Source organism: Macaca mulatta, chromosome 7 (assembly GCF_049350105.2).
Source record: "Macaca mulatta isolate MMU2019108-1 chromosome 7, T2T-MMU8v2.0, whole genome shotgun sequence".
Taxonomy (NCBI): domain Eukaryota; kingdom Metazoa; phylum Chordata; class Mammalia; order Primates; family Cercopithecidae; genus Macaca; species Macaca mulatta.
In genome coordinates, this window is record NC_133412.1 from 58,815,203 (window position 1) to 58,841,695 (window position 26,493).

Sequence of the window (26,493 nt, forward strand, 5' to 3'; positions counted from 1 at the left end):
CCACCAGCCAAGCTGCTTTCCTATTTGGAGGACAACAGAAAGATGTTCACAGACATGCACTATCTACATATTCTGCTTGCAAAAAAACTACTTGTAAAATTGTACTTGTTTATGAAATGAATCAAAATATAGAACACGAGAACAGAAATGATAGGTTGGAAAAGCAGTAAGGATGAAAAACGAAACTAATAACACTGAAAATTAATGTAAAAATTATTAGAAGATACGAAAGACAGAAACAATAAATAAAACTTAGAGTCTAAAACCTCAAATCAAGAAATTTAAAGATTTATTCACCAAAGATCCAGACTTATTTTGGAATGGGTGTAGTATTTATAAATAGATAAAGATTTATCATCAGTGAATATCAAGAATAATTAAATATGTTGACTCCCAATCAATAGCTCCTGAATAATATGCTGCCAAAATATGATATAACAAAAACAAACTGAAATGAACGATTTAACCTGAAAGAAGGGGTGGTGGAGATGCTCTGCAAACCCAAGAAGGAAAGTAGGTTCGTCAGTGTTGCCAAAGAAAAATTCAAACTGTCCAGTGAGCAGAGAGGCTTAATTTATTCAGATACAAGATGTAACCTAAAGTGAAGATACAGATGTCATAAGCATTGAAATATGTGAAAGCCAAAATAATTAGAATCACAGGAAGATGCTGATAAAGCCACATTATAGTGGAAGATCTTAGTAGGCCTGTCTCCATCTTTAACAGGTCACATAGATCAAAATAATAAAATGGAGAAAAATATAGAAGACTGAAAACTAGAGTCAAATATCTTTAAATACAATTATATATAATATTATAATACATATTATTATATATAATGTTATACCCTTCAAATGTCCTGGAGCAGTTACAAAGAAAATGTGTTTCTTATTTACCCAAACCACAAAAACCTTAAATACATGAGGAAAAAAAATGGGTTGTATTAAGTTTATTATCTTATTTTTATTTATATTTTTATTTTGTTTGTTTATAGTTTTGAGATGGTGTCTTGCTCTGTCACTCAAGCTGGAGTGCAATGGCGTGATCTCAGCTCACTGCAACCTCCACCTCCCCGGTTAAAGCAATTATCCCTGCTTCAGCCTCCCAAGTAGCTGGGATTACGGGTGTGCACCACCATGCCAAGCGAACTTTTGTATTTTTTAGTAGAGACGGGGTTTTGCCATGCTGGCCAGGCTGGTCTCAAACTTCTGACCGCAGGTGATCTGCCTGCCTTGGCCTCCCAAAATGCTGGGATCACGGGTGTGAGCCACCGTGCCTGGCCTGCATTAAGTTTAGAGTCAAGAGAACTACCTAAGTCTACCTTCTTCCTACAAGTTTGAGCCTTATGTCTCCCCCACACCAATCTTGCTCTTTATTTCCAAGATTCAAGATGTTATGATTAGGTTAAAAGTACACACCCAGGAGCCTGAGCTCCTTCCATCCTTTAAGGATTTCCCACTGTCTTAAAACTGTCACTGCAGCAGAAGAAAATGAACCATAAAAACTGCTCAGTGGCCCCTTTTTATTAAAGCCTCTCAGAAGTTGTTTCCATGCGTGCGAGAGTCAGCATGTGGTCCCTGCAGCCTGGTCTCTGGGCCCCAAGCCCACCAGCCTGAATATCCATCACCACATCACTGCTCACAGCCACTCGGAGGGACCTACACACTCTGCCCCCAATCACCACCAGCAAGCCAGAGATGGGAGCAGATGTGGGGGCTGTCTAGGCACAAAATAATCACCATGTAACTAACCTTATTTCCTTTATTCCAATATCTCTTTGTGGGTGAACATGTTAGGGATTGTAGGAACGAGACATGTAGACATTTGAAGATTCTGGGGCGCTGGGAGGGCATTTCAAAGAGCCCTGGGCACCCTCAATGACCAAAGGAGGGAGAACTGGAGCCTGCTGTCTAGCACCCTGCCACCATTCGTGTTCCCACTCCTGTTTCTCAAACCACGATACAAAGCACCTTCTCCCTCGTGTAAGATCTAAACAGCCAGCTGGGTCTTGAGCCCGTTTCTTTAGCCGTGTAGCTATGGGTGAGCCTGTGGGTGAGCCAACTCTGCTCACCATTCTGCAGTAGCAGAAAATCATGCATTATTGCACCTCCTGGCCAGGGACTGAGTGTTTTCAGTGTTAGAGGAGCTCAGTCTCTCAAAGAAACCTTAGTGGAAGGTCAAGGCACACAGGTCCGGGGCTGTTCTGGACATCACCGGCTATGGCACCTGCTGGGTGAGGGTGGCAGGGGTAGCTGAGTTCCAGGGCAGTGGGAAGAGCACTGGGCTTGCGTTCATGCCCTGGGCCCTCCCTCGCTGGCTGGTGACTTCGGACAAGCCACACCTCACTTTTCTCATCTGTAACAAACAATAGCAAACTTTAGTTTCTGTTTGCTCTGTTATCAGGCACTGTCATAAGCACTTAGGTTAACTCACTGAATTCCCCCTACAGCCCTCTGAGGAAGATACTTTTATTCTCGCCTTTTTTCTGTTGGGAAACTGAGGCAGGGGATGATTAAGTAACAGTCCAAGGTTGCACCTCTTACCTTGGAGCTGGGATTCAGACCCAGAGAGCTGAGATCAGAGCCCATCCTCTTCACTGGTACCCTGGGCTTCCTCACCCAGAACCAGAGGACTTGGAATCCCTGCCCCACAGGGTTGAAAAGACTGGATAAAATAATGTCTGAGAAAGAACTCTCATTCTTTTTTTTTTTTTTTTTTTTGAGGCAGAGTCTTGCTCTGTCGCCCAGGCTAGAGTGCAGTGGCGTGATCTCAGCTCACTGCAGCCTCTGCCTCCTGGGCTCAAGCAATTCTCCTGCCTCAGCCTGCCGAGTAGCTGGAACTACAGATGGCTGCCACCACGCCTGGCTAATTTTTGTATTTTTAGTGGAGACAAGGTTTCACCATGTTGGCCAGGCTGGTTTTGCACTCCAGACCTCAAGTGATCTGCCTGCCTCAGCCTCCCAAAGTGCTGGGATTACAGGTGTGAGCCACCGCACCTGGCCTCATTCATTCTTTTAATCTTCCCCACTCTCCAAAAAAGCCTCGCCATCAAGCAGCCTGTGGCCTAGCCTAGGGGCCAAGAACAACAGCCCAGTGCCCTCATATGCCAGGGAGACTCCAGGGGAGATGAGGAGGCAGAGGCAAGGCTGAGGAGATTGCATGCAGGTGGGCTGTCCCGACTCGCATCCTCCCGTTCCTGCGCCCACCCCTGCACCTGTTCTTGGGGCAGCCTTCTCTGTGGTCTGCAGAGCAGGGAACCTTCGCGTGTGACTCCTGCTCTGGTTTTCCCAGCGGAGAAGAAGATGATGAGCTCAGCCTCTGCAGCAGGAACCCAGCAGATCTACTCCCAAGGAAGCCCATTTCCCTCCGGACACTCCGGGAAGGCCTTCAGGTATGTGCCAGTGAGGGGGACAATGGCGTGGGAAGATGCTCCCTCACCAAGAAAGTCCTGAGTCTCAGAGCACAGCTCTGTGGGCTGTAATCATGAGTTAGTGGTTACTGGCGCTCCGGCCTTGGGCTAAACTGAGGATTCTGGTGGCTCTGCTTCTGCTCTGTGAGCCCTCCATGAGTTGCCATAGATTCCTGGTGTCAGTTACTCTTTCTTGGATGTGAACAGCACCAGCCACTGTGTTCTGTAGCAGTGATTGCCAGCGAGAAGGGAGTGAGTTCCCTCTAGCCAGGACCCAAGTGAGCTGAAGCTGGGAACAGCTAAGGTAGCAGGAAGTATCCTGTCATCTGGTACCCAGAGGCTACAGCCAAATCCAAGGAAGACTGGGCAGCTCAGCCCATCATGTCTGAGCCTCATCCTAAAGGGCACTCCAGGCTTCAGGCAGGGTGTCCAACCTTCCCAAGGCTTGGTTCTTAGCATCAAGGGCATCTAGTAGGTCATTGAGGAAGCCCTGACATCATCACTGGAGGCAAGGTTGGCTCCACTGACTTCTGGGGAGACAGAAGCATAAACTGGGAAGAACAGTCAGAGAAGCTGGCAGCTCTTGGGGAGGGTGTGTGGGCACTCACCTGTGCCTACCGGACACCCTAAGTTCCTCATGCCCAGCAGGACAGGGCTCCCCCAGCAAGGTTAGCCAGAGCCTAAGCAGAGCTTCCAGATGTAGGCAGAGACCAGGAGGGTAGGTGGGGCTGGCCACTCAGAGAGAGGGCCCTGCCAAGGGACTGCCCTAGACACAGGGAATGAGGATCTTGCTTCCACACTGGTTCGTGGACAGACCTCCTGGAGACAGATTAGCAATACTGCAGTGGCTCTGGCCATGCATGCAGCTAGGTCTCGCTGAATTGCACACTGCTCTGAGGCTCTGAGGAGCTCTGCCTGCAGGCAGGGGCTCTGGTCTGGGGACAGCAGACAAGAGGGCAGCCCTCCGTGAGCAGTCCCTAACCATCATCACTGCAGGTTGTGCGGCTCTGCTGAGCAATAGTCAAGCCCTCCAGACTTCTCTTGGCGGCTGAGTTACTCAGCTACTCAGCACACATTGACCGATCTTGGTCTATGCCAAGCCTTGTGCCAGCCCTGCCCGGGTGCTCGTGTTCATTGGGTCCTTGTGACACTCGCTGCTTGTCCTTCACTCTGGACAAAGGGGATCAGGGAGGGTACAGCAGCAGGAGGCAAGGAGGGGGCAGTTCAAAGGTGAGAGGATAGCCCAAGGTGGCATGGCCAGAGAAGGTCTGGCTGACTCTTCAGCTAGGTCTGAAAGCAAAAGTCAGGTTCTGCCTCCTGACCAGGGCAGAGGTGCAAGGGCCTGAGGGGTGTGCTGAGTGAAAGCCTCGGGGAGGCATTGTTGGAGGAGGCCTCACTAATGGGAGAAACAGAGGATGACCACGTTGTTCTATGACAATGGCCTCACCCAGGCTCTGCACCTCACACTGGACTGTCCGCCCTGAGCCCTGTCTGCAGCAGCAGCCGTGGGAGCCATGTGAGGAGGAGGACATTGTCACTGATGGCCTTTGGGAGAAGAGTGAAGCTGCAGACAGTGCTCGGGGCAGACAGTGCCAGCATGAGGCGCACAGCCTGGGTGAGGCCATTGTCATAGAACCAAAAATGTAGGGTGCACAGGGCAGTGATGAGTGATGGGGAAGGAAAAGCAGGCTTGGGGCAGCTGGCAGTGTGGGGAAGGAATCCGGGGAGTGTCTGAACACCTGTGCAGAGCCTGGCATAGAAAAGGCACTTGCTGAGTACTAGTCTGTAAAATGAATGAATAAATGACTGAGTTAATTAAAGGATGCCTGTTGGGGCCAAAGCCTGTGGAATGTGCAGAATTTCCTATATATCCGAAGGGTCTGAGCTGGCTTGGGTTGGGGTAGGCTGTGGGATGAAGGACTCTGGGGCCCAATACAGCCATAGGGAACCCTGGGCCGCTTGCAGAATGGTGTTGCTGGCACCCGAAGTGTATCCTCACCCACAGTCCTCCCGCTCTGGTCCCGCCAGTTTTGGTCCCTGCCTGTCCATACTAAGGCAGGCAGCTGTAGCTCAGAGGCCCCCAGGGAGGACTGTGCACAAGGGCTGGCTCTTTGCCCCAAGAAGCCCATCCCTTTCAGTCAAGGTGCCTTTCCTAGGGCTTCTATGCTATAGCAGCCCTCATCAATCAGTGTTTTGGGGAGGACATCAAGGGCTGAGGGTCTGTGGGAGAGGGCCCTACTAGACCATAGTGAGCAGAAAATGTCTTCTGAAGCAATACTTCCATCAGGAAGGAGAATGGGAAAGGAGCCCTTATGTTAAATGAGAAATTGATTGTACAAAGATGGGAATGATATCCCCTTTATATAAGCGACTGAACTTATTTTACAATGATCACTGCAAGAATGTCTCTGACATTCTTGGTTTCTCCCTATTTTAAAAGGGATCAAATAGCATAGGAAACTTATTAGAATACAATAGTAAAATTTTACCCGGTCTCTACTGATCTCTAGCCTGCCTTTCTTTTAACATGGAGCTGAAAATCCACCTCTACCAAAAGCCTTCTGTGATGAGCCCCATTCTGCCCTACTTGACTGATTCATGGGCACCCAGTGCACTGCCCTGCATGCTGCGCTAGTCCCAGGGAGGCAGGACGAGGGGCCTGAAACGAAGTAAAAGTCTGCCCCCAGCCTTTTAGTCTTTGATGAGCTTCTCATGTAATTGACATAGCCCAGAAAATCTCCCGGAAGAAGCGCCTGGTGGTACAAACAGACAGTGCCTGCCGAGGAGCTAAGCAGGGTCAGAGATTTAGCCTGCAAAGGACATGCAGAGAGCACAACACACAGCAGGGACCTAATAAAGATGAACTGAGTTAAGTCGAAGGTGAACCGAAGGTGGGAGGGATAAACTCTGGGTGGCAGGACTAGGCCCATCCAGCAGGTTTTCATTGAGAAGCTTTTCTTTCCATTTAAAACTGACAGCCTGCAACCTATTTCCTGAATCTTTAAGCCTCATAGGTGCCCCAAAGGAACAAATTAACCAGAGCACGGAAGAATGAGTGAACACTGGGACTTATTTTTATTCTAAGAAGCTTCTCTCTTTGTGGGATCCAAATCATCTGTTGAGAGCAGAGGATGTACAGGCATAGGATAGGGGCTGAGGAGTGTGTGGGAGACCCTGGGGAGGACGAGGAGAGGAAGTACCAGACTACCAGACATGGCAGGACTACTCAGCAGTGTGGAGGAAGCCCTGAAGGGAGAGGAGGACAGCCAAGGGGCTTTGAGGCTCATGATGTGTTAGTCATTTTCTTGAGTGACATGCTGCATGGAGAGAGAGCCAGGAAGGTGGCCCAGGGTGGATTGTGTGGTTGGCTGGGCGGGTAGCCTCATGCAAACCAGGTGTGTCCTCGGGATAAATGCATTTTCCTCTTTTCTAGCTCTTCAGTGGTTCATGTGCCTGGAGTGAATGATATTCAGTCCTCCTCTTCCACGGGCCAGAACATGTCCCAAATCTCCCGGCAGCTAAACCAGAGTCAGGTGGCGTGGACAGGGAGTCGTCCGCCCTTTCCGGGACAGGTATGGGTGTCTGTGAGAGCGTCTCCCCTGGGTGCCCAGAGAGGCAGAGCATTCTGGGAAGTGCTTTCTTCGGACTGCGGCTCTGAGGATGGGTCAGGCCCTAGCTGGAACCAACCACCCTCACAGCCGCTGGCTCCTCAGGAGCACTGGCCACCCTCAGGGCCCTCGGAGAGCCGGGTGCCCCACCTGCGACTTCAGCAGCCTTTTCTCCTTACAGCCATGCCCTGGGGCAGCTGGCAGGAAAAGGCTGGGCAGGTAGAGACACCCCATCAAGAATGAGCCCTCACGACTCTGGGCCTCTGGCTGCTCCTGTGCCAGGAGGACATGAAAACACCCACACTTGGGACACCCCCAGACTCCTCATAGTCACTGTGAGGGTGGGTGTTGCCCAGGGAGTTCTGGGTGTTCATAATGCCAAGGCCTTGGTAACCGGACGCCAGAGGGCCCAGATCCTTGTAGCCCTGGGGATTAACTTCAACCAGACATGCCCCAAAGATTCTGCAGCTCCTGGGCCCTCACATGCCGTGCTGATCCAGGCCTGTGCCTAGCCAGACAAGAGGGCCATGGGGAGTCACTATCAACCCAGAGCAGACACTGCCTCTGTGACCAGCCTGGGGCGTGGGTTGGGGTGGGGTCTGCTGCTGATGCTTTCCATCTCTTTGCTTTGTCCTGATTATAGCAAATCCCATCTCAGTCCAGCAAGACTCAGTCATCTCCCTTTGGGATCGGAACGAGCCACACCTACCCGGCAGACCCCTCTTCCTACAGCCCCCTCTCCAGCCCAGCTACCTCCTCACCAAGCGGGAATGCCTACTCCAGTCTTGCCAACAGGACTCCAGGGTTTGGTAGGTGGGGAATGAGGGAATGAGATTCTGGGAAAGCCAGAAAGCAAAAATGCTTTCTGAACATCCTGAATTCAGGGGGCTGAGCTCCAGGCTCCCAGCTACCAAAACAAGGCCCGGAGGTTTCCAAGCACCTCCTCTCTCTCTGGCTATGAGGAGGCCTATGGTGTTCCTAAGAGACTGGATGCTTAGGCCTTGGCTTTGTGATTTGGCTTTATCATTTTCAAGGCACTGGGATGATGTTCCTGTGCTGTGATGTGATCTAAATATCATTTTAACCCATTATGGCCCTAGCAAGGATTTTCAGGCCCCCCAACTCAAAAACCTTATAGTCTTGTTTCAAGAAACTAGAGAATAGCTATAGAGACAATCAATTGCATAAATAATCCTGCAAAGTTTTCTCTTTCTTTTAAATATTAAAAACACCTATCTTACTTTGTTAACAAAACCTCAGGCCATAGAAGGTTAAGGAATCGCTGTGTCCTGTGCATCTCTCAGGATCCTGGGCTTTGCCCACTCTCCATGTGTTTAAGGAACCTCCTCAGCATGTCTCCCAGGGCTGGGGCTCCACTCCACGTCAAGACAGGCTCATAAGAGACCCATGGTCCTTGTAAGAAGTCCGAGCTGGTGCCTGCTTTCTCACAGTGAGGTCACTGGGTGACACCCAGCAGTGCAGCTCATAGAGCTTTTCTCTACAGAACTGATTCTTCAGATGAGCATGAAGCTGAGCCCAAACATCTGAATTTCCACGTGGCAAGTTAAAAGCTTCCGTTAGAACTGCTTGCCTGTCAGCCTTATGAACAATTCTGTGCAGGCAGAGCGTGGTGACTCACATCTGTACCCCAGCACTTTGGAAGGTTGAGGTGGCTGATCACCTGAGCCCAGGAGTTCGAGACTAGCCTGGGCAACATAGCAAAACCCTGTCTCTACCAAAAAAAAAAAAAAAAAAATTAGTCAGGTGTGGTGCATGCCTGTAGTTCCAGCTATTCAGGAGGCTGAGGTAGGAGGATCATTTGAGCCCAGGAGGTTGAGGCTGCAGTGAGCCATGATCACACCCCTGCACTCCAGCCTGGGCAACACAATGAGACCCTGTCTGAAAAAACAAAAGAAACAAAAATGCTGTGCAGAGCCCCTAGCACACAATGGGGAGTTGTCATCTGCTGCCCAACCCTCCCCACCTCCTCTGCTAACAGCAGCACGTCTGCTCCACTCAGCCCAAGGTCTTGGGGCACAGCATTTCCTGAGGCCATGCTTGTCCCTCCAGCCTTAGTCACATTTACTTGCAGTGTGTTCTCCTGTTCACCTGTTAAGCATTCTTGCCACACGATTCACCGGAACCAAGTTTAGAAGCACAGCACCCTGTTTGAGGAAGGAGAAACCCCATGGCAGTTGCTTTCGAGTCAACCAGGCACTCAGCACAATTACCACCTTGAGCCCAGAATCCTGTTTCTCAGGACAGCATCCACCTTCCAGCAGTCACACATGAGATCCTTCTCCACATCTGGTTCCTCACCTGGGTGCGGAGAGACCCCTTCATCTCCTCCTGAAGGTGGGCCTCGTAGACTCAAGTCCCCCTGGGTATCTAGTTCTTCCTGGAAGCGCTGGGACCATCTGGCACTGATCTACTCAAAAAATCCTTCAGTGCCAGGCCCCAAATCAGCACTGGAAAACAGAAGACAGGAGACCTGGTCCCCACCCAGAGAAGGACACAGTCCAGAGATGGGGGCAGGGGAGACAGACAGGTAAAGGGAGGCAAGCAGGACAGTCTGCAGTTGCAGCAGCCATGGTCTGTGCGGGGGCCCTGTGGCTGTAGGCCAGTAGAGTCATTATGTCTGATGGGGTCAAGAGAGGCTTCAGAGCAGAGCTAACACGTAACCCTGGCAAGGTCTTGGAGCATCCCACTGTGGCCGTGACAAGACAGGTGGGCAGGCCACTTCCCTGCCCCAACCATCCAGTGCCTTTAGCTCCATGCCTCTCTCTAGTCTCCACTAAACAAATGCCAGGCCCTGAAGTATGAATTTAGATGGGACACAGGAAGGACAAAGCCCTGGGCTGAGGCCACTGCACCACTGATAGCCAAGAACAGGCTCAACACAGATGGGGCTCCAGGTTCGGTGACCATTTTTTTACATTTGCCTTCAAGCTATCTCACACTCAGGTGATAATAATAGTAATGATAGCAGCCTGCCCTTACTGGGTGCTTATTTTATTATATGCTAGCATGTAGCATTCATTCAGTACTCACAATAGCCCTAAGAAGGAGATACCATTATTATTCCCATCTCACAGATAAGTAAACTAAGGCACACTGAGGTCAGATAACTTACCCAGGCTAACTTACTGTAGCTGATAATAGCAGAATCATGCCTTTGGAGCCAAGAATCAAAGCTGGGCAGTACATCTGAGACCGTGCTCCCATCACTACTCTGTGCTTACCATCATTTTCAAATCCATTCACAGGGGACCTCAGAATTAAGCAAGAATTGGATGTCCCAGCAGATGTCCCTTGATGTACATTCATGAGAAAGGGGCTGGAACCCTTCCAATGACAGCATGAAAAAAGAGTATAAAATCAAGAAATGAAGGACTGAGAAGTTTCCTATGGCCTTGCCATCCGTGCATCACGTGTTACCTTTGGCCACAGCTGTTTGCATGGAATAGGATGCAGGGAGAGTGTGTTGAAAGCCAGGCTGTGGTGGAGTGAGCAGGTGATGGAGTGGGGATGAAGCTGAGCAGGAGAGCAGGAAGGGAGGCTCAGTCTTGGGAGGGAGAGGGAGACCTCGAGGTGAGGGGTTGCTGTCATCATCTGTGATGAGTATGCTGCTGGAGGAAAGCTCCCAGTGCAGGCAGAGGGAACCCAGGATAAGGTGTTGGGGTTCACATCAGAGGTGTAGGGGGGGCCTGGAAAATGGGTGGACACCAGACCCCCTTCTGACCACAGGGTCAGCCTTTACTCCACAGGGCTTCAAGGAAGTGGAGTCCTGGCTGGGAGAAGAGGTCAGCCTTTGGTTAAGGACAGAAGAAAGAGGATGTGTGGTTAGGAAGAGGACCCAAGGGTTGTTCGTTAGTGAGGATGGTTACTCCTGAGGGCACAGTGGGAAAGGGTGCAGAGAACAGAGCAGGTAAGTATGGGTGAGTGGAGAGGGAACAAAGCAGGTAAGAATCGTTGAGTGGAGAAGGAACAGTCTGAGAAACGTTGAGAGCAGTCTGCCTCATTAATGATCAGTTTCATTAATTACTAAACACAAAGCAGGCTTAAAAAACAGGCAGTGTTTACATTTGCAATGGACACACACCCTAGCCCAGCATGGGCACATCTGAGTGGCTTCCCAGTGCCTTCTGTGCAGCCCTGGGGCCTATTGGTGTGGCACTGATGGGTTCCTGGGCATGGCAGCATCCCGCAGTACCTGGCCTCAGATCATTATCCATGGCCAGAGCCCAAAGAGATAGCACAGTCAATCCCAGCTTCCCGCTTCTGGCTGGCTGGAGCAGGCAGGAGGTTTGAAATGCCTGCTGAGCAGACTTGCCGGACATCACCCATTGGTGGACCAGGGGCAGACATCAAGTTGTGACAAGCAGAGCATGTCACTTTTGAACAGTGCTTCAACTGTTTCAGACTCCTCAGGATAGCTTTGTAGACTGTTTATATATTGAATGAGAAAAAACAGTCCTGCCTGTGTCTCAGGCCTTTCTGTGAAACACATGCTGGTTTTGTTCCACGAGACTTCAGGAGTCAAGTCAAAGCATTTCTTCCATTTCAGGCTTTTCGAGTTATCTTGAGCTTTACTGCTGTCATACTTGTGTTTCCAGTCTTAGTTTCATTTTCATTTTGAGTCCAGTCCCAGCAAAAACGTAGCCATTTGAAATGTAGCATCCACTAGGAAACTACACAATCCGTCTACATAAGCCCTGAAAAATCCAAGCATTTATTCCCTTAACAAAGTAAGTGGGGAAAGTGTTGTGCCTGTAGGGCCCAGTCAGGAGACAGAAACCATGCCAGTGATTTGAACAGGAAAAATTTAAAGATTTTGTGACTAATAAAAGATGGTTAAGAAGGATCCTGAGGAATACAGGAATAATAATCGTGGGCAGCAACTTCCACCTCTAAGGCTAAGGGAAAGTAGACAAGACAGGAACTGAGAACGTAGAAGAGGAGAACCCACCCCACAAATCCTGAGGTTCAGCCCTTATTGGAGAATGTGCGTCTGTCTTGGTAACACACTATAGAGGCTCTGGACTGCAGTGGGTCTGTAAAAGCAGCCTGCCAGCTGACTGAGACACTCAGTAGGGGGTGCAGATGGACCAGAAATGGTCTACACACCCACCTACCAGATGGCCAAGAATTTCCCCAGGGAGTGCCGGCAGGTAAAACTGATTCACAGGAAGCAGCCTCTGGGTGGTAGAGAAATGTGCTGAAGAGGGAGCGCCCTGACATCCTGCACACTGCTGCTAGACACACTGCAGGAGGAAAGAAACACCTGATCCAGGAAGAGAAGCCACTTCGCTGCGACACCTTGCTTGTCTCTCCAGCATCCTCTGTTGAGAAAGCCTAATGCTGCACTCGCTGACAAAGGAGAACTGTTTGCAGGGTGTAGTTTCAGTGTCATAAAACAGGGCAAAGAAGGATGGATTTAGAGCTAAGAGGCAATAAATTGACAACTGACAAGAATGTATATGACCTGAACCCTCAAATTGCTCAGTTTCTTTTCATTTCAACTACTGCCAGGCATCTGCTTGTTGATATTACCTTGTTTCTTGGAGAGATGCAGGGAGCCAAGGCACAGATTGCTCAAAGAGAAATGGCTCAAAGGTGCTGTAGCAGATCAGGTTTTAATTCCCTGACTTGCTTCAAGTGTGGCATACACACATATAGGATCTAAGTTACATTATTTTCTTAGCAGCATGCTTCCAGATACAATGTCTTGGCAAGCACCAGCATGTCCATAGCTCCTTGTTCCCCACATGCTTCTCAGTTTAGGGTGAGGTCTCTAAAGCAATTCATCCATGGATGACACAAGTCAGATCAGGTCGATAAAGATTAAATCAGGTCACAGTAAATAAACTAACAACTCTGGGGATGAACGTCTTTTACAAAGATCGAGAAACACATCCAGAACACATTGCCCTTTCGTAAAAGAGCCATGTCCATCCCAGCCTGCCCCACCCAGCCCATTTCACTTTGGAGAGGGGAATTGAAAGAATTTGTTATTCCAGGCTGGGTGTGGTGGCTCATACCTGTAATCCCAGCACTTTGGGAGGCCGAGGCAGGTTGATCCCTTGAGGCCAGGAGTTCGAGACCAGCCTGGCCAACATGGGGAAACCTTGTCTCCACTAAAAATACAAAACTTAGCCAGGCATGGTGGTGCACACTGAGGCAGGAGGATCGCTTGAACCCGGGAGGTGGAGGTTGCAGTCAGCCGAGATTGCACCACTGCACTCCAGCCTGGATGACAGAACAAGACTCCATCTAAAAAAAAAAAAAAAAAAAAAAAAAAAGAATTTATTATTCCAAAACTATCTGGAGTAAGAAACGAAAGGCATAATTTGAAATAGGGGAACAGGGTAGGCTAAGCACATGCAGGGAGCTGGTAGTATTTCGCTGATCTGAAATGTTTGCAGACACCATGCATCTTCTTCCTCCTCAGCTCCTGCCCACAAAGCTCGGTCCCGGACATTTTTACCAGTGAATTGTGGGGAATTATAGACCTCCCCATCCGTAATACTAGTTAGTGTTGAAAAGGTGAGGCCTTAGCTAGAAGGCTCAGAAAGACTGTAATCCTTGCTGTGAGGTGCGTTTTTCTTCTGCCTAGAAGGCATTTGTAAGAGAATGAGCTGCCCTTTTGGTGCACTTTGTTCCTTTATCCAGCAGGGTTTCTCAGTGTCAGCACTATTGACATTTTAGGCTGGATAATTTTTGTTGTTGGGGGGGCTGTCTGTTCCTTATAGGGTGTTCAGCAGCATTTCCCTGCCTCTACTTACTAGGATTTCTCTGTTTATGATAATGACAAATGTCTCCAGACATTTCCAAATGTCCCCCTTGGTTTGGTGGCAGGGTGAGGTTGCGCAAAATCACTTGATTGGGAACCACCGAGCTAAACCCAATGACATAGGACCTCCAAGCAGGACTTCGAGTAAGTCTTTAGGGCAATTTCCAAATCAGCTGAACCTCACAAGGAAAAATGTTAATGAGAGGAAAATGATAGCATTGAGCTTCAAATTTTTAAAAAAGGAGGAATGTCATCCCTTCCTCTATGACCTAGGAACCCACAAGCTCCTCAAGATTCTGACCTGTGGTCTGGAAGCCCACGCAGCTGGCCCAGTTGTTACCAGCCCATAACACAGTCTCTCTGGGCTGGGAGGTGGCCCATGCACCAGCCAGGGCTGTAGCAGCCCAGCCCGTGCTCAGGAAGCCACCAGAGTGAAACTCAGCTCATAGTTTGTAACTATGTAGGTGGCTTTGGAACAATAAAGTAATACAAGGATTTTGGTGACCACTGGGTTTTTTGTTTGTTTGTTTGTTTGTTTTTCCAGAAAGAGGCTTGTAGGTACACTGTGGGGTGAGCCATGGGAAGCCCCTTCTTGCCATTTATACGCAGAGCAGGTCAGTCAGATTTAGGTTAAGAACCCACAATGCTCTGTTATCTAGGAGAGATTACACTGAAGTTCTTGCTAACTATCTGGTCAGAGTGGTCAATACAATTCAGGAGAAAAAAGAAATATACTTTCAGTAGCAGAGGCTGAAAAGAGGACTTTCCGCTTATCTCTTCCAGCACATGGCCAGTGAACTCATTCTTCAGGTCATCTGTTTGGATGTAACTTCCTCTAGAAAGACTCAAATCTGAGCGAGGGCCCAGTCCCAGGTCCTCCTGTGGCGGCCTGGACTTCCCTTGTAAGAGCTCATAGCAATTCTGCTTGCCTAGTAACGTTCTCAGTGGCCAGGTTTGACCATCACTGCATTACCAACATGCTGCTCAGTATTAGGTATAAAGTAGGCCTTCGATTTAAACATTGTATCAAATGAATGCACGTGGCCCTCAGTGTCAAAAAGATCTAGGTTCGAACCCTGGGTCTGGCATTTGTAGGCTAAATGAGTTGGGCTAATTCCTTGATGTCTTTGAGTCTCCGTTTCCTTATCTGAAAAATGTGGATAATGGGCTCATGGTTCTTAGAGTCAGAGTGAAGAAAAGATGAATTGAAATAATGTAAAATACCTAGCATGATTCATAGCATATAGTCATATGATGTGCACATGGTCAGTACTCCCAAAATTCTTCCTTGACTATTTCCAAAGCAATCCCGTTAACTGATTTTTCCCCTTGCAGAACATTAAGAATTTTTATTCTGAAATCTGGCATATGTAATTAATAGAATCAAGTACCCCAAATATGAATAGAGAGCTAATCTTCCTCTAATCATTATTCCCCTCCACCCTTCCTCATCTCTGGCTATCCCTGAGGTAAGACTGGTGAGAGAATGTGTGCTTATTTCATTATACCCAGAAAACCTCAAATGCAAATAGAAATAAAACTTCATGGAATGTTCATGTTCTTCCTTCTCACTTCCCTCCCTCCCTTCCTCCCTCCCTCCCTTCCTTCCTTCCTTCCTTCTTCCCTCAGCAAGTTCTTGTTGAAGACTCCCCTATATTCCAAGCACTATTTTCAGTAAAGCCTGGGGTAGACATAGATACAGTCCTTGGCCTCAAGTCCTCACAATTTGGAGTAAATCAATATAGTGTGATGGGCCACAGGCAAGCTAAGAGGAGACAGTGACTGAGGAAGTCAGCCACACAAGGTCACCTTTGATTAGGGCTTTGAACCTGGCTAGAATTATCTAGGCACAGAGAAAGGGAAGGATGTACATGACAGAGAGAACACATGTGCAGTAGCACAGAGATGTAACTGCGTGTGGCATCATGGGGGACATGCAAGTGTTGTCATGTGACTAGGGCAAGAGGGGCTGGAGTTAGACATGAAGTGGGAGATGAAGCTGAAAATAGATGCAGATCGCGAAGGATCTTCATGCCAACATCCAGAACATGGATGTTACTTGCATAGACCGTAGTCAGCCACTAAGCAGTCTGTAAGCAGTGGACTACTGTTGGAGGGAGATCACACCAGTAGCTGTGTGGTTATGGGGGCAGTGGGTGTGGCCATGACTCACAGCACTGGTTGGGGCAGTGAGAATGGATGAAAGCAGGTAGGAGCTGAGAGATGGTATTTAGGGGAGTGGGAACTCAGCCGATCCCAGCCACTGATTAGACGTGATGTGGGAGTGAGGGGAAAGAGCCTATGCTTGTGTTCTTCCCCTCCAGACTGTGTGAGGAGGTGAGATATTGCTTTAGGCATGGAGAGCTTAAAGTGTCTTTCATACTGCTTAGACATGGCAGGGATGGATGGAGCCAAAGCTTAGGGAGCTGGGACTGTCAATACCACCAGAAACACAAGTTTATCATCCTTAGCTCTTCCCACTCACACCCTTCAGCACAGCCAGTAATCAATCAACAAGCCTAGGCACCTCCTTCTCCATCACATCTCAAATCCACCCACTGCTTTGCAGCTGGCTTTTGTTCCGTGTTTTGAGCCACTGTCATCTCTTGCAAGGATTGCTACAGCAGCCTCCTCCTGTCTGGCTCCTTCCCTCTCCTCTTGTCTACCCCATTCCTTTCTCAGTTGGTCTCTTTCCCTCTCTTTTTGTCTACCCACCCATGGACCATCCACATCTGTGTGCTTTCTGTTTCTGCTTAAAAACCTTCAGTGTTTCTCTGTTGTCCCCAAAGTTGGTCATACTGATAGTGTGGAACCTGACCCCTGGCTTACCCTCCAGCCTTACCTCTTATGACTTGCCTGATCCCACTCTGTTCCTCTTCCATCCTGAGCCACCTGTAGATGCCCGGATGAACCAAGCCCTCTTTCACCATCAGGCCTTTGAACAGACTGACCCTTTTCTCTAGAATTATTTTCAAACTCACCTCCAAGCCCTATACCTGATTAATTACTAATTCCCCTTCTGGTGTCATCTGAGATCTCTGAAAAACCTTTTCTACTTGTCATGATTAGTTAGGTATCCCTCGTAAGGGTTTTTATTCTAGTTCTTCTGACTCTTACAGCAGCTCTCACCTGTGCAGAATCATCTGTTTGCTCCCTTTCCCAACCATGCTGTATGCTTGTTGAGAGAGAAACGATCTTATTCTCCAGCATATGTACAGTACCAGCATGGAGCCCACGTCAGAGCAGGAGCTCAGGAAATATTTGCCGAGTGAATAAATGAATGAGTCAGTTCATGAGACTAGAAGAGGTATTTCCTTCTTGTTTGTTGATGAGAGGGAAGGCCTGACTCAGACCCCTGCTTTCAACATACGTTAAGAGACAGGGTCACTTACAGGAAGGACCAGGAGGCACGTGAGAAAGAGTAGTGTAAGAAGTAGCAGAACCAAAATCAAGTTCAATCCTAGAAGTCAGCAAGATAGTTTCAAACAGAATGATCAAGAGTGTTGGATACTCAAGAGAGATTGAGAAGAATGGGCACTCTTCAAATGCCTGTTGGATGGGGCCTAGCAGTAGAGTAATTGCACAGGCTTGAGAAGGGAGGGAAAAGAGAAGATGCTGTGTGTGTGGGTGGGTGTAAATGTTGATGGCAAAGGGAAAGAGAGGTAGGTATGTGCCTTAAGGAGGAAGGGCTGAGGGCATTGATTTGCGATGGGCAAGCCCCAAGGAAGCCATCATTGCAGCAGCATCCTGGGTGACCCTGCATGGCAGTCAGCTCCCTGAATGTGTTAGGACATTCCCCCAGTCTATCATGCCCTTCCTTCGGCACCGGTGGCTATGTCCCTCTACCCTCCGGCCAAGCAACATGGACCCACTGAAGGCCCCATATTGTGCCCAGCCTCTGCAGGCTTCCAGAATGGGACAGGTGCCTGTCAGGTGGGAATTTCCTCGTGGATCCAGCTGGCGATGCTGCTGTTTTAACTTTGCCACAGTTGTGGACCTAGCCTTCCCTCTGCTGAGCCAGTTAATGAGGCCAGTGGACACGCTTCTGTGAAAGAGTTCCTTCTGGCCCTCGGGGTCTTGTGTGGGATTATTAGGAGAGACATTTCACATTGGCAGATGAATTTTCTGTAACAGAATCCCATTAAAAAAGGAGATTTAAATCTCTCTTATGCTAAGCAAGTGAGTTGTACCCTGCCTCAATTTTATAGAATTCTTTACCAACTATTGTCATCATATAGAGTTTGAAAATCACCAATGGTAAGACATTAAAGGGACCTTACGTGTTTTATTAAAGCCCTTTACGTCTCCGGCATTATGTATGGGTGGATGGGTGAGAGAGAGAGAGAGGGAGAGAGAGAGATTCTTCTCCCTGAACACTTTCTAACCTGGCCTCTCATTAACGCAGTGCCCAGGTTGGGGGTTGGATAGGGCCTGAGACTTGCCTGTGACCAGCATGACTGTTGGAAAGAGTAGTATGGGACAAGATGAAGCTTGTCTTGCCAGCCAGAGCTTGGTAGAGAGTCCATTGTTTCCAAAATGGTACTGAATGATTTGAAATAAGAAAAAAAGTGTCTAAGATTTTTGATGTTCCTTAAAGCTATCCTCTTTGAAGGGTATTTTTTAAGCCTCCTCTTTGGTTGAATCTCAAAAATGTTTTTAGACAAAATTGCACTTATTGGATAGGCACAGTGGCTCACTCATGTAATCCCAGGGCTTTGGGAGGCCAGAGCAGGGGGATTGCATGAGGCCAGGAGTTTGAGACCAGCCTGGGCAACATAGCCAGACCCCGTCTCTACAAAAAAAAAAAAAAATGTTTTTTAATTAGCCAGGCACTGTGGCATGAGCCTGTGGTCCCAGCTACTTGGAAGGCTGAGGCTGGAGGATTTCTTGAGCCCAGGATTTCAAGGCTGAAGTGAGCTATGATTGCACCACTGCACTCCAGCCAGGGCAGTGGAGTAAGACTCTTTCTCATATGCAAAAAAAAAAAAAATTCCACCTGTGTTTCCTGTTTTTTGTTTTTTCCATTGGCAATCTTTTTGTATAAACTATAGACAGAAACAAAGTGGCTCTCATTTATAAATGAATTTGCTGATTCCCACAGAGGAACCTTATCTTATCTGACCAGCGCCTAAATTTCTTCCCCCTCAAACAAACTGATGCAAAAAAAAAACCACTCTGCCAAAGAGCCAGGCCGGAAAAGACTGTGGTGCTTGGCCCTGTAGGAGGACCTTGTATAATGCGTGTGTGGCTTCCGAGGAGTTGCTCAGGAGGCAGAGGCTGAGGTTGGCAGTTCTCAGGGGAATGCCAAGGTGAGGCTTTTCCTCTAGCGGGACCAGATGCCTTTCAAGAGCATTCGGTGGACCGAGAGGGAGTCAGGAGTAGGGGCAGGTATGTCTTCCTCCTCATGCCAACACCGTACTGCCAAGGACAGACCCTCTGTCAGCCCACGCTCTGCATGCCACAGACATGCCCCTTGCCCCCAGACGCCCGCAGGAGGCCTTTGTGCACAGTCACCAAGTGCAAGGAGCGCTCCAAGGCTTAAAGCACCTAGTCACCTGGCAGGTGACCTCAGGAAGAGCCACCCTCTCTGGCCCAGTACCTGCACCATTGGGCAAAGGGCTCCTTGTGTCTCTTATCCCCTCAATTTATGATCTTTCAGTCAGTGAGAAAGACGAGGATAGCAAATGCATTCCTCCAGCTCTGGATGGAACATGCCTTTCAGAAGTGGGAGGCCCTCCAGCCGCAGTGGTTCTTAGGTCTCACAGAACCACGGGATGGCTTTTAAAGGAAGTGTACTGTATGTCGGATCTTTCAGCTGAAAGTGGACAAAGTAGCGGGCAGTTCCAAGGACGGCCCTCAGAAGTCTGGTCGCAGTGGCAAAGCCAGCACCACGGCCAGCAGAGCGGTGAGCAGCACTCCCACCAGCAGCCCGGTCAGACTGAAGTGTTCCAGGTAAATCGAGCGAGCACCGCCTTCTCGTAGGTACCGGCGCCTTCTCTCTGCTTCCTTTCCCCCTCGGGCTCTGCCGCACCACCGCCTGCCCGATAGCCATCGTGAGTTCTGGCCCAGCCTGGGCTAGAGGGAGTCCAGGAGTAGAAGGCCCCATCCTACCCAGCCAGAAACGTCAAGTGCATGTGGGAAGGAGAAGGGGCCGAGGTAGCCTTTGAGCTAAGCCAAACAATAGGGCAGGCTGCAGTTGGAGATGCTTCCCAGACTCCAGAGCTATCCAGGGGAGGGGCACAAAACCAAGACCGAAGGGGGTCTCTCCTTAAGAGCTGCAAGTGCCCCCAGGCTTGGCTGTCTGTCACTGGCTGACCCTCTTTTTCCCCACCATAGCCCCCAGAATGTGGAGAACATCCCCACCCAGTCCCTTGCTCAGTACCAGCCTTGCCCTGGCTCTGCTGTCCTCTGTGGTTAAGCTCAGGGAGAGTCCCTGGTTGAGGATACCTGGGCACCTAGAAACTCTCCATTATTTGAGATATTTCTAGGCCATCCCGTGTGCCTAAGGCAGACTGTGTGGCTGGGGATGGCACCGCTGCAGCCCCACAGAGCAGGTGCCCTGCCCCTTGTGGGCTTCCTTGGCTCAACTTTCAGCCAGAAACATTCCTACTGGAAGGCTTCAAATGGAGGTACGAGCCCATTAACTTCCCCTTAGCCAAGAGCTCAGCTCATCCCTCCAGGTCCTTGTAACAGGAACCCAGGCACCTCCTGCATGCACCAGGCCTGCCCTGCAAAGCAATGATGGGGGCAGGAACCACGTTGTGGGAGGGTTCTGAAACTCCCAGGATCGCAACCCCTCCTTCTCAAGAATCAGTGCTCCATTGACCCCACCCTCATCCCAAGCCCCTCTCCTGCCAGGGTCAGCTGTGTCTTCACAGACAAAGTCCTGGGACTCAGATGTCACTCAGGGTAGCATTCTGTGAATGTGCAGGGGAACAACTCACCCAGGCCTTCGCCTGCCTCCCCTGACTGCAGCCTTCTCTCCTCCTTCCTCCTTCTGTAAGGCATTGTTCCTTGCCCATTCTGAGGCCCCACAGCAACCCCGTAAGGCAGAATTTCCTGACATGGATCTTCATAGTCACGATGCTAAAAAGAATTCTTGGCCAAATAAGCTTAAGAAATGCTGGTTAAACAAAGTTATTAAGTTTCTTTATTGCACGACATATCAGAACTTTTATTACACCAATGAGGACTATGGATGTCTAGGAGGTAGGCAAAGTGTGCCTTGTTTCCCAAACTTATTTGTCCACAGAATTCTTTTCTCACAGAGCATCACATGTGCTGAGAATTCAACAGAACACATATTGGGGAATTGGCTGTAAGACATTGAAATAGTGCTATTCCCGTTTTCTGGATGGGTCATCTGAGGCCCAGAGAACTTGAAAGACGTGTTGAAACTGAAATCTAACCATTCAGGGATTTATCCCTGCACTAAGATAAACATGGAAGACAGGCCACCCAGGTCTCCACGCACATCCTGCTTCCACTCCACTCTGCATTAGATTTCTCTTGCATTTTGGCCATCTGCTATCTGCTATGTGCACCTTGCTTGGGGCCAGCCTGGGGTCCCCTGCCAATGGGGCTCTCGTCTACCCTGGGTCCCTGACTCAACCTTAGATAGATAAAGGGTGTGTCCTAATGCCATTTACCTGCTGTCACAACAGCTCCCTGGGGAGAACAGTTTCTCAGCACCTCAGACATTTGAGGACCCCTCCAAAGCATCCCGCAGAAGGCTGGGGAGGACCTCTGGGCTGCCCCTTTAGGGATGGCCATGAGGGTGAGTGCAGGCTGGGCTTCTGGGACATGCCCAGTGCACGGACAGAGGAGCTGACTCCTCTGTGGCTCTCTTTTCCTCTCCTCTGCAGGACATGCTGCCCATGCCGGGAGATCCAACCCAGGGGACTGGCAACTATAACATCGAAGACTTTGCCGACCTGGGCATGTTTCCACCATTTTCTGAGTAGCTGCGGGCAGAGCAAGTCTCCTGTTGTACAGTGCCACCCATACTGTGATGTCGACGCCCGTGTGAACGAGGCTCACCCTCGCCCTGCTTGCCCTGCCGTGGGCTCCCCAAACCAGAAGCCATCTCCCCCGCTCTGTGTCCCCAGGCACGTCATTGCTCCACTCTCCCCTGCAGCCGTGGCTGCTCGGCCACTGACCAGGGGCCCTGGCAGACATTAGGGGATCAGTTGTATTTATTGTACTTTATCTGTGTGTGCTCAGGAGGTGAGCCTAGTGGGTCCTTAAATTTGGTTGTGAATAATCTCTTAATAGACAATTTATACTCATGAAAGTTCAGCCAGTGCCCAGAGTGACCAAGCAGCACCAGCAGGCCTGCCCAGGATGCTGAAAGCAGATTTCTTCTTGCTTTTCCCTTCTAATGGATGCGTGGGGCTCCGGGGAAATGCTGGAAAAATAGGCAAGGAGAGCGCACAACCCTTGTTCCACCAGCTGGAGCCAAGAAACACAGAGACACAGAGGCATCTGCCCCTCAGCTCCGCTGGTCTGTCTGTGCATCCATCGCGCCATGGGACGTATGTAATTTGTGCAGTGTGACATGAACTTGCTGTCCTGATGGATGTGTTGTGCCTTGTGTCTGTCATGTGTGGCCAGCGTGAGTGTATAGAATCCAGAGTATGTAGAGAGCCAAAATGTGTGGCCCTGTCCCCAAGCTCAGCAGCGCCAGCCATGACCACAGGATGCTCGGCCCAGGGTCTGGGAGCTGGGCTAACAGGCTGGTACTTCAGCAGGGTCACCAGGAGGCACAGCTAGGGGCGTGCTCACATGAGTAGGTCAGTTCTTTGGTCCAAGTCCCTGGTGCAGATTCAAGCTCCTCCTCTTAGAGGAAGCACCCCCTTCCTCTCACAGGAGCCCCATGGGAGCACTCACCCTCCTCCCAATTGGATCTGAACAGCTGTGTTCCTGGTCCCACATAGGCATGTCTCATCCTTGCCCCAACTGGTGAGAGGAAGACCTTGTGGCTGCCCAGAGCCTGTAGGACAGCATGCCTTGAGGTCAGAGGCCAGTCCCTTCTCTACAGATGTAGACAGCAGGGTAGGATGCCCAGGTGTCCTCACATGGGCACCGTGAAACACTTTCCTCCAGGCCACCTGAGCCTTTGTTCTTCAGCCCGACTAGAGGAACAGCAGCTCTGGGAGGCACAGAGTGCAGGTCTCAGGGGCAGAAGACTTGAGTTCCAGTTCTGGTTCTGCCACACACCCACTGGCCTTGAATTTCTCCGGTGGTCTCAAGACAGGAACAAGAGCTGACTCTAGAAGCTTCTGCCTGGCTGACCTCTGAGCCCATGATCCCTGGCTTGCTTTGCTTCTCTTGGATTTGAAGAGAGTATAAGAATCCACCCCCCTGTTTTCAGGGACCTCTGCCTTCTCCCACACCCCTTACACTAGTAAGGACCCCTTCAGCCTCTTGTGTTTTCTTCCTTTTGTGACCACTATGCCCCCTCCCTGTTTCTCATCACCAGCCCATTAGCCCACTGACTCCCATATGGTAGAAAATGTATTGTGGCTGCTGCAGGGCAGGTGAAGGGACCGACCCTCTGGGAAAGCCCTTATGTTCCTCCCAGAGTCCTTCAGGTAGCTCCTCGCAGATGCTGGTTGGTAGTGCAAATGCTCAGAAACAACCCGTGCATCCCTACCCATGGATTCTGCAGGACCAGGAAGAGTGGCATTGGTTCCAGAAACCTGAGAATGGAGTGAGCCCAGCTTGCAGGAAGGAGTTTGGAGAGAGTGTTTGCTGTGATCCATCGAAAGCTCCACATTAAACCCCAGCCCTGTCTGGCCAGGGAGATCCGTGTGCTCAGTGTTGCTGGGGAATCTACAAAAGTCAAACACTGCTTAGCAAAACGCCTTTGACTGGTCGTCAGCTGTGCATGACTACAGTTCCTAGACTCTAAATTAATCCCAGCCTTGCAGTTTCTAGAGCTTTTTGTCCGTAATGGTGATTGGGTCTCCATTGTAGATGCATGCAGTGTTCACTCCAACCTCACAGGCTTTCTTACTTCTGGGAAATGGCAGGTGGTTGAAACCCTGCACATCTTCCCAGGGCCAGCCCCAGAATGGGCCTTTCTCTGCCTGCCCTGCCCTTGGGGCCACCTCTGCCTCCAGCAGCCTTGAGCTTGCCCCAGGCCATGGGCATAATTATTTCCCCCCCAAAAAGGCACAAAAATAGGTTTAGGATCAAAGAAGTGTTTCTCAGTGAAATGAAAGCAGACTTTTTATAGCCTTTAGCTTGTGAGTTTGGAAGTTTGGGGGGTCTTATGTTTGTTTTTGCCTTCTGTTTCTTGGAGGAGAGTTGGGGGCTTTTCTTAGGTGCATACACAGACCCAGGTGAACACGCTGACTGTGAACCTGCCTTGTATCCGGAGCTGTGGTGGGCACTGAGGGGATGCAACAAAATTAGGAGAGGATCCTTGCTCCCATCATCTTCTCCTACCTCGACAGGGGTTCAGGATGCAGTGAACTCAGTTCTCGGCCCTTGGGTGAGGATTCATGGATGAATGAAAGCTAGACCTGACGGGGAGGCATTATGACTAAATAGGCCCAGCCTCCTTCCCTTCCAGCTCTGTGCTAGGAGCACAGGTGGGAAATCTGAGTAGAGTCTGACCCCACTTTTTGCTTATGATTTGTAAAAGCCATCATGGGGCCAATAAGAAAATAGGGGTGATGGAGGGGGAGAAGCCCAGGACTGGGAGAATCGCACATGTCCCAGGGGTTTTCACCAAGGATTTTCGAGACATACTGGAGTAAGAATTAAAACCGCAGAAGGTTTAATTATAGTGGTTGGTTTGCAAAAGCACCTCCCATGCCAGTCCTGCCCAGCCTTGGAGGCCAGAATGCTCATGGCCCCTGTGGTCTGCTTGTCCTTCCGCCCATGCCCAGCAGATACCTCTCTGACTGGAGATGGGCTCAAAGCTGGATTAGGAAGGGGAGAGGCACTTGTGACTTTGTTTGGCTCTGTGACTCACTTCCTCGCTCACACCTCATCTGAACTACTAGACTTTCAACTGACTTTCCTTAGGCCAGACAAGCAGACAGCTTCCCACAGAAGAGGTCTGTACAGTGACAACCCGGGCCACAGCAAAGACACAGATGCAGCCACAGTAAGGCTCCATCAGGACTGGGTCAGTGGTGGCAACAGGATGGCCAAGGATGGCTCTAGAACACTCTGCCCATGCGTCACTCTCCCCAGTTTTATTTTTAGCTTTGGCTTCAGGGAGTGACAGCCATCACAAATAGCCATATTCTGCTCTACTCTCCAACATACCAAATTCTACACTGTTGTTATTTCATGAGAAGTGAATATTGCAGATTGGGGGGATTCTGGTTGTTAAGGAACTTACACTGGGGAGCTTTACTCTTCTGTGTCAATAACGTGACTACGTGTTCTCCAGATTAGCCACACGTGCAAACATCAGTGTCCTTCTAGCTTTAGCCAAGAGAGAAACCAGTCCCAGGGAATGAATGGTGGTCTCCCCACTCCCGGCAGCACTTTGGGCAGCCCATAAGCTATGCGAGAACGTGAACACTCACCTGTCTGGGCTCACCTTGCTCCGTCACGGTTCTCACCTGCCACATAAACAGGAAGAAGCCAGTGACCGGAACAGCTCTAGCCAATAACAAGTCAGAATAGAAATGTTCTTTATATTACCAGAAAACATGGGCTTGGCCTAAGTTGCTGTGTCCTAACCTGCCGGGGATCATTCCCCACCAAACCCCCTATACTAAGAAGCCATGAGCCTTTTGGACATTCACCTTTTCCTTGACCATCTGGAGTCTGGGGCAACTTAAGGAGGCACCACACAGTGGTGTAGGCACATTTCCACACGTAGGTGTCCCTGGCTTTTGTGGCCAAAGCTGGTGTTATGGTCAACAACGGGCCAGGGCCTGTGGGGCACTGACTTTGAAAGTGGCAAAATGGAGTTTTCACAGGCTGTGCGGGGAACAGGACAGCTCGCTTCATCTAACAATCTGTTTCCTTTAAAAAAAAAAAAAAAAAAGAAAAGACAGAAAAATATTTCATAAGCTGGTGTCAGTGGACAGTTTAAGCACTTAACCATTTCTCTTTCTTCTTATGGATGTGAACTGTGCTGTGGATAAATCATTTGTATTTCTTGAATGTTCTCTATGATTAACAGTTATTAAGTCGGTTGTGTATATGTGTAACTAATGTAACTGCCTTTTAAAATTTCATTACAATAAAAATGACTTTGCTCTGAACAACGAATGGCCCAGGCCAAGTTTGTAATTGAACCATCCTTGGAACTTGCCCTTTGTATTACACTCCCTCCTATGGGCTGTATTGTGTCATAATCTGTGAGGGATGTGATGTACATTATACTAAAGAGTGACCCTTTTGGAGGTTTAGCTTCTTAGGATAGAAAAGGAAACTAGGGCTGGGTGCTGTGGCTCAGGCCTATAATCCCAGCACTTTGGGAGGCTGAGGTGGGAAGATCACTGGAGCCCAGGGGTTTGAGAACAGCTTGAGCAACAAACCAAGACCCTGTCTCAAAACAAAACTAACAAAGGAAACTAGCGTATCAGTCATATTGCATTAGAACCAATAGAAAATAAATAAACAAATAATAGAAGGAAACTCATGACCATCTGTGTTAGGCAAGGCTCTCTAGAAGCTTCTTTACAAATGATATTTTTGTTAATACAAAT

The 26,493-nt window shown here is 49.4% G+C and overlaps 1 protein-coding gene across 6 annotated transcripts in view; it reads left to right on the top strand.

The window, feature by feature from the left end:
- The window catches only part of ARNT2 (aryl hydrocarbon receptor nuclear translocator 2), a 201,615-nt gene extending 175,566 nt beyond the window's left edge, over positions 1-26,049 (top strand). For 3 of the 6 annotated variants that reach the window (XM_028851222.2, XM_028851224.2, XM_028851223.2), the window contains exons 15-19: positions 3,292-3,391; positions 6,843-6,981; positions 7,661-7,826; positions 19,626-19,762; positions 21,676-26,049. In XM_028851222.2, coding sequence (XP_028707055.1) covers positions 3,292-3,391; positions 6,843-6,981; positions 7,661-7,826; positions 19,626-19,762; positions 21,676-21,774 — 641 coding nt within the window. In that variant the 3' untranslated portion in view covers positions 21,775-26,049. Of the gene's footprint in view, positions 1-3,291; positions 3,392-6,842; positions 6,982-7,660; positions 7,827-10,283; positions 12,516-19,625; positions 19,763-21,675 lie in introns of those variants that run through there. The other 3 variants (XM_028851228.2, XM_077940109.1, XM_077940108.1) reach the window with 1 other exon arrangement.
- The last annotated feature ends 444 nt before the right edge of the window (positions 26,050-26,493 follow it).